We start from the raw sequence: 8,020 nt of genomic DNA, 5'->3' as shown, positions 1-8,020 counted from the left end.
GTTGTATGGACGCCCAGGAGGCGGAGGTCCCTGGGCCAGTCCCGGCTTTTGCGGGCCCCGGTCGGCCCGCAGGAGGCGGGTCAAGGAGGCAGGAGGCAGGGTCAAGGCCTGCTGGGGAGGCGGTCTGGGCCTTTAGGAGGCGGAGCCAGCCGGGCAGGGGGCGGGGCCTAGGATGTCCCGGGCTCGCTCTAGCCGGCGGGGAGGTGGGCGGGGCCGGGCCGGGGCCGGCCTCGCGTCACCATGGCATCGGGAACGCAGCGCGACGCTGTATCAGGAGGAGGCCGAGCTCTGAAGGGCGGGGGACAGAGATGCTGAACCAGACGCACCGAGGATTTAAGAGGTAGGTGCTGAAATGTGTGTGCGTTGTGGGGGAGGGCAGAGGGGACGTGCCTGGAAAACATACTTACCACTGGCTGAGCGTCCAGATCAGAAAGGGGGACACACGGAGGGGTGGGGGTGGGGGTGTCGCTGGAAAGAAGGAGGCGGAAGTTTCAGGTTCTGAGCCTTACAGGTTCTTAGGGTGCAGTTCCTGATTCAGACTTTCAGAGCTTGGAGACCTGCCCTTTCAGTCTGTGTGCCATCCTCCCCAAATACCGATGCCCCTTGATTTATCTCTTAGAGGGGCGGTTCCTTAAGACAGACACAGTACTTCGTGAAAATGGAATCACAGCACAAAATAGTTGGTAATCATAGTATCGACTTCATAGAACGTTTGCGAGTGTTTAAAACACTTGGAGCTGTACATAGTGTGTAGTCAAATGTAAGCTGCCGTTATCATCATGATCATCATTTCCTGGCCTGTTCTCTGGCACAGACCTAGTGCAAGTGGATTTGGAAGAAGTGGCTAGAAAACTTCTTCCACTACTAACTGGCGAAGTAACTCCCTAGCCTGTTTACTATTAGCTGGGACGGAATACCGTGAACTTTATTTCCAACGGTTGTTTCCTATGACAGCCAAATTCAAGATGTAGGTGATAACACTTTGCAGACTTAAAGTGCTACGTAAAAATTTCTGCTTTAAAATATCAGTACAGCCCTTCTAGGTTAAAACGGAATTCCTGAGGATGAATGGAAGTGCTTGCTATAAGCAGAGCTCCCAGTATTTATTTGTCTTGTCTTCAGAATTCTTACTGTGGTCATTGATCGTCTTAGAGAGGAGGGAAAATGCATTCTTGCTTGACTGATAGGGAAGCATTGTTCTTCCCTTTATTACTGTTACGCCTAAGTGGCTAGTTTTTAAAATACTCCTGGGATAGCCCTGTTGTGGTTATAATATCTTTGGCTGGATTTCTTTCTGACCAGGGTTCCATTTCTGAAACTTGTAGATGACATATGTTGATAGATTAGGGGCAGGGGCCTGACACTACTAGATTGGTTTAGCTTTGGAATTTTTTCTCCTGTCCAGTATTTTTGTACATTCTCCCTCTTCCTATTTTAAGGTGGCCCTGATCCGGCTTTTCTAGGGACTCAGAAGATGGGGACTCAAGTGGTTAGGAGACTCTGTAACTCCCTGATGCCAGCAGAGCCCTCTGTAAGTTTCTGGTGTACTGTCGAAAGGAGTGTGATGACATTAATGGAATTTTGGTACAGTTCCACAACTGGGGGATTTCTCCATCAAGACTCAGATCCTGGAACAAAATTGTCATATATTTGCTTTCTTTTCTTGCTTCCCCTTCTTGTACAAATTCTAGCTCCTTTGATTCATTATTAATAAAACCAGGGAGAAGTTGAAAAATTATGGCAATTAATCAGAATATATGCAGTTTGAAAGATTTAAATAATGTCTGTTATAGAAATAATGCATGTTAATTATAGAGCATTTGGGAAATATTGCAAACCATGATTTTTAAATTTATTTATTTTTAAAGATTTTGTTTATTTGAGAGAGAGAGACAGAGAGAGGGAGAGAGCTTGAGCAGCAGGGAGGGGCCAAGGGAGAGGGAGAAGCAGGGAGCCCCATGCTTAACCCAACTGAGCCACCCAGGCACCCCTAAAACAAATATTTTAACAATTTAGTATTAACAAACTTAGTTTAAAAAAAAAGCATGAGTCAAGGGGTGTCAGAGTGGCTCAGTCCGTTAAACATCCCACTCTTGGTTTTGGCTCAGGTCATGATCTCAGGGTCATGAGCTCTAGCCCCACGTTAGGCCCCACACTCAGTGGGGAGTCTGCTTCTATTCCTCTCCCTCCTTATGCTCACTCTCTCTCTCAAATAAATAATAAATAAATCTTTTAAAAATGTTTTATTATGGTTACAAATGTCTGGTAAGCATATTTTTCTTGACAATTTTTCTGTTTATTGGACTTTTAGGTTCTCCTCCCCCATTGTAAATAACAAATTGATTTCCTCATTTAAGACTTTTTTCTTAGGGTTGGTTTCCAGAAGTGGAATCCATAGGTCAAAGGACATGAACATTTTAAGTAATAAGTTACCTTTTAAAAGAAGAATCCTGGTGTCAAATTACATATACATCTTCCAGAAGGCAGAGGGTCATCAGCTGAGAGATAGAAGGGTTTCTGGTAGAAATTAGGCTGCCTCTTGCAATGAGACCTTAGGTCCTACAGAAAGATTATTTCATGATAGTGTGGTTAGTAACCAGCTAGTTAGGAGCCCTGACAAATGATGGCAATCCAGAGGTGTGAGGGCTTCTGTAGTGTTTACATAGTAGAGAAATTTAAGAGACACTTCCAAAATATCCACCAGATGTCGCTAGTCTTAATCTAATTTTTACCTTTAGGATAACCAGCAGATAACTTCTGAGATGTGAATTTCAAAAATTCATGTAGAATGTATTTGCATATCTGCTTAAGTACAGTTTATATTAAGCACTAGCATCTGGTGATTACTTTGGCAACATCCCACTCTAGGCTCTTACCATTCTGTCTCTTTTTCCCTTTTTCTTCCCACTCAGTCTGTCACACTCACCCTGTACACTCTGTCCCCACATACTAATATTGGATTCTCAGTTTTACTAGTCTTCCTTTTACTATTCTGTCTTTCAGTCTTGTTTCTTGCCTCTTTGTATATTTGTATATTTATGTATAACTGTGAGTTCCTTAAGTTTTTTTGCTAAAAGAATGGGAACTGGCATATAATGACATATAATAGGAACTCAAGATATTTAGCGAACGTTTAATGAAAAAAGACATCGATGAAGGGGATGAAAATATAGAAGGATACCAGAAATTATTTTTTAATTTTTTTTTATTTTTTTTTAAAGATTTTATTTCTTTATTTGACAGAGAGAGATCACAAGTAGGCAGAGAGGCAGGCAGAGAGAGAGAGAGGGAAGCAGGCTCCCCGCTGAGCAGAGAGCCCGATGCGGGACTCGATCCCAGGACCCTGAGATCATGACCTGAGCCGAAGGCAGCGGCTTAAACCACTGAGCCACCCAGGCGCCCCCCAGAAATTATTTATATTTGTCTTGGAAATACACTGAAAGAGATTAAGATTCAGAATTCTAAATTAACTATACTTATATGCTAAGTGATATACTGTAGAACATGTTGTGACCTTTGAATTATAAAAAGAGGAATACTCATTCGTTCGGCCAGGATTTACTGAGCATCTACTATGTGCCAGGAAACATTTTTTTTCTGGAGATAAACCAGTAACAAAACATACAAAATTCCCTGCTCTCATGGACCTTATATTCTGGGCAGGGAGACACTGACAATAAGCAAACAAACAAGTAAATACAGACAATACAAGACAGTGATGAATGCTGGGAAGAAAAAATAAATTAGGCAAAGAGTTTTGGGAGTGCCTAGGTGAAGGGGTGCTGTCATTTTATGTATTTACTTTTATTTATTTATTGTTTTTTAAGTAGGCTCCACACCCAGCATGGAGCCCAGTGCAGGGCTTGAACTCACGACCCCAGGATCAAGACCTGAGCTGAAATCGAAAGTCAGATGCTTAACCAACTGAGACACCCAGGTGCCCTTGGTATTGTCATTTTAAATAGGGTGGTCAGGGAAGGCTGAACAGGTAAAAGTGATATTTGAGCAGAAACCTGAAAAAAGGACAGGAATGAACCATGGGTTATCTAGGATTTGAGTATTCGAGACAGATTAAGATTTGAGCTGCCTTGATTTTCAGAAAACCAAAAGTGATCAGAGGAGTTTTAGGAGGAAGCAGAACTTGAACTAGACATAGTAAAGATCTGAGTTGGCAGAAGTGTGGGACCTTCTAGGCTGAAGGACAGTCGTGAAGGCATGGGAGGTGAAAATGAGCCCTGGGAGCATGTGAGACAGGGAGGGTCGGCTAACCTGAGCATAGACAATTTGGGGAAGGGCCTTAAGAGTTGGGCACGAGGAATTTATATCTGACAGGAAAAAGGAGTGTTTGAAAACACTTGACCATTTGAGCAGGAAGATAAATGCATTGTCTAAGTAAGATTAAGGGGTGTAGGCTGGCAGAAAAGCAAGAAACAAGCCAGGACAACGGAGGGGGGTGGGGAGAGACCTTTGCTGATAGATGCGAGCTCTTTTGTGGGCATTTATGCTGATGTCTCTGAAGATAAATGCAGTAGAAATCGTAAACCTATGTTATTGCCAAGAAACTCACCAGTGTGTGAAAACAGAAAAAGATTAAGAAATTATTTCAGAGTCATTTAAAATATTTCCATTGATAATTTTAATTATCTGTTTATTCACACTGCCTTTCTGCTTCTTTGTAGTCATTAATGATTGCCCACAATAGATGTATTAAATTGACACAGGTGTGGATTTCACACATTTCCATACAGGGAGAAGTCACAGTCAATACTTTCACGGAAGGACAGTTCTGTTTAAAGCTCGTAGTCTTACTTAGGCCATCATATTATTATCTGCATTAATAAAAGTGATGAATGAGTTTGCCAGTTTCCTCCATTCATTCATTCACGCATTCAACTAAGAACATTTACTGAGTACCTTCTATGTCTCAAGCATTATAAAAAAGTGTTGTGTAATGATTAAGAACTTGGACTTTAGGGCCCCTGGGTGGCTCACTTGTGGGATCAAGCCCTGCATGGGCTCCCTGCTCAGCAGGGAGCCTGCTTCTCTCTCTCCCACTCCCCCTACTTCTATTTCCTCTCTCTCTGTCTCTCTGTCAAATAAATAAATAAAATCTTAAAAAAACAAAACAAAACAAAACAAAAAACCCTGGACTTCAGCTTCACCACTTAGCAATGATAGGACCTGGAGCTAATTACTTATCTGCCAGATATCTCTTTCTTCATCTGTAAAATGGGGATAATAAAAACCCCCTACATGTAAGGGCCTATTTAGCCAGAGCAGCTCCATCCTGACCCTGCCGCCCCCCCCCCACCACCACAAAGCCCAGATACAAGGGTGGGTCTGGCCAGGTGAGGTATCCAATCAGTGGGGGCGCATACTGTCTCCCTAGCTACAAAGGAGTATGGGCCCTGCCCTTTTTGGGCGCCAATTCTGACCAAGGTGATAGGCTGGTTCAAATGTCTATTATAGGGTAAATTGTAATTCAATTGGTCACTTATGTGTGACCTAGCAAGACTGTGCAACTTTCTCTGTGTTACAATCTTATTGGCCACCTGTGCGTGGCCAGGCCCAACCACATGGCCTTTGCCTTTAAAAGCTAGTCTGTAAGGCAGAAAGAGGTCGCCTCTTTGCAAGAGACAGCCGTGGCCGGTCAGTTTGATTCTCGATGCTTGGCGCGAAATAAAGCTTTGCTTGACCTTCGCTTTGTATCAGTCTCGTTCCTTTGACCATGGACCCAACACTACTGTTTATGGTCATTGTGACCATCAAATGAGCTAATGTATGTAAGTGCTTAGTATAGGGCTTGGCACATAGTAGAAGTTCAATTTTGCTATTATTATGGTTATCTATAGATATTTGGTAGCTTTTAGTTGGTGAGGGAAGTATCCGTGCCATTAATGTTAAAATAATACAGGATGGAGGAGGTCTTGTCGGATTTCAGAAATTAGGTAGCATGGCAGAGATACGCAGAGAGTGGCTAGTTTGGACCCTTTGCCTCTCCTCACAGGCAGAGGGAATAACAAGCCGGCGGCGGTGGGAGTGGTTCCGGCTAGCTGGACTGGCTTGCAGTTTCCCCACCTCCTAGCCCTACAGGGTGCAGATCATTGTCCTAGATATTCCTGATTCTTTTAAGCTAACCTACTTACCCTCCCAGCTCTTAGGCTGATACGACAGCAGAGCGGGATGGGGCAGATGGAGGGAACAGTAAATGTTAGTGCTGTTTAGAACTAACGCTTCGCTCTTCACCTGGTAAGGGAGACCATGATAAATATGGTGAGCGCATCTTATGAGCAAAAAAAAAAAAACCCTAGAGATTATAGATATGCTCCAACAGGAATTTTGTGCCTTTTCCAAGTGGGAGAGGCATTCTATATGTGAAAATATTACAATTTTTGGAACATTTCAATAGTTGTGTGGGGAAAATGGCACAGAATATTATGAAATGGTACTATCTCAATTTAAGTGAATTAAAATTAAATGCTATTTAAATTTGAGTCCCGCCTTTGCATCAGCCACATTTTAAGTGCTTACTAATCACGTGTGGCTAGTGGCCAGTGGATTAATGGCACAGATCGAACAATTTCTCCATCACAGAAAACCCTATGGCATAGCATTACTGTAGGATATGTGGTTGATATAATTACAGACTTCTGGAGGATAGTGCAATTGTGGGCCATATGCCCTATAACAAATCTCGTATCTGTTCGCCACGGTTCCCTCTAATTCCTCCAGCGTGCTGTGAGATGCAGGGCAAACAGCATAGGGCCGAGCGTCAAGGGCTTGGTTCAGATCGTAGCTCGCACGTTGATCTACTGAGCGACTGTAAATGGCAATCCTAGTCTTCATTCCTCCATGTGTGTCAAATACCTTTCTTTCTTTTAGCTTTAAATCCAGTGATTTAATGAATCTTTTCCTAGGAATATTGAGCTCACAGCTCTTACGTTGATAAAGGATTTGTTCCTTGAGAAACAGTGACCTTTTGGCATATAACTATCAGCAGGACCTCCCTCTGATGTTTTGATATTTTCTCCTCTGTCCTAAGCATGTTGGGCCAGCAACCAACCAGAATCCTCTATCCAGGGCCCCACCAACTGGGTGTTTTGGTTTTGCATCACTATGCATGTAGATGTGTTACAATGCAATTTTATTTTGTTAGAAGTTCCATGCTTCTGTTTTAAAAGGGCCTTGTTGCATGAAATGGGTTGGTGACTCACTTGATCATATTACACCATGAGCTGCAGTCATGGCAAGGGGAATTCTTGGCAGCTAAATTCCCCAGTTAGTTATGAAGGACCGTGCTCTTCTTCTTCTTCTTCTTTTTTTTTTAATGGCAGAGGGAGAAGCAGGCTTCTGGCTGCACAGGAAGCCCAATACAGGGCTCAATTCCAGGGCCCTGGGATCATGACCTGAGCCAAAGGCAGACAGCTCAATGACTGAGCCACCCAGGCACCCCAGGACTGTTCTCTTCTGACTCATGGGCTGATCAGGTTCAGTTTGATTTGGTGCCATGGCTTTTCCTCTGCCTTTGCCAGAATGGAATACACAGCATTCAATCAGCAACAGCCACTTAACACCTCTGTGGGCCTTCTGCTTCCTGCTTGCTGTGGTAGGGGGTAGGGGGTAGGGTGGGAGGTGTGTCCTTCTCAGAAGTATCCTTGTGTTTAGCAGCTTTAGACCTTCAGGCAAGATGTTGCTGGTTCTGGATGCTCCCTAGGGATTTTCTTTTTGTCTAGTGAGCTGAGGAGCTGAGGAGGTCATGAGGTTGAAAAGAACCATTTCTGACTTTTCCTGCTAAGTTACCAGTGGGTATATGTGGAAGGAATTTGGGCCTTCTGCAAAATCGTTAAGTGTGGAATCCTAGATCATCAAACTGCCTTTGTCACTGACCAGCTGTGTCCTTGGCCAAGACCCTGACCTTCTCGGAGCCTTACCATTCTGTAAAGCCTTCCCCTCCATCTGGAATCACGAGGTGTAATGTAATACGGGTGTTCTTTCAGCTTCCAGTTTCCTATAGAAACAA

General features: G+C 43.5%; 1 protein-coding gene across 1 annotated transcript in view; it reads left to right on the top strand.

The window, feature by feature from the left end:
• The first annotated feature begins 1 nt into the window (after nt 1).
• Nucleotides 2-8,020, top strand: part of DIXDC1 (DIX domain containing 1) — a 70,970-nt gene continuing 62,951 nt past the window's right edge. The window contains exons 1-2 of the mRNA XM_046017828.1: nt 2-340; nt 1,440-1,531. Of these exons, the coding sequence (XP_045873784.1) occupies nt 1,475-1,531 (57 nt within the window). The 5' untranslated portion in view covers nt 2-340; nt 1,440-1,474. The remainder of the gene's footprint in view (nt 341-1,439; nt 1,532-8,020) is intronic.

The sequence above is a fragment of the Meles meles genome, chromosome 8, assembly GCF_922984935.1.
Source record: "Meles meles chromosome 8, mMelMel3.1 paternal haplotype, whole genome shotgun sequence".
In the NCBI taxonomy this organism is placed as follows: Eukaryota; Metazoa; Chordata; class Mammalia; order Carnivora; family Mustelidae; genus Meles; species Meles meles.
The sequence above is the reverse complement of the archived record's forward strand: the minus strand, read 5'-3'. Positions and strand labels throughout refer to the sequence as shown.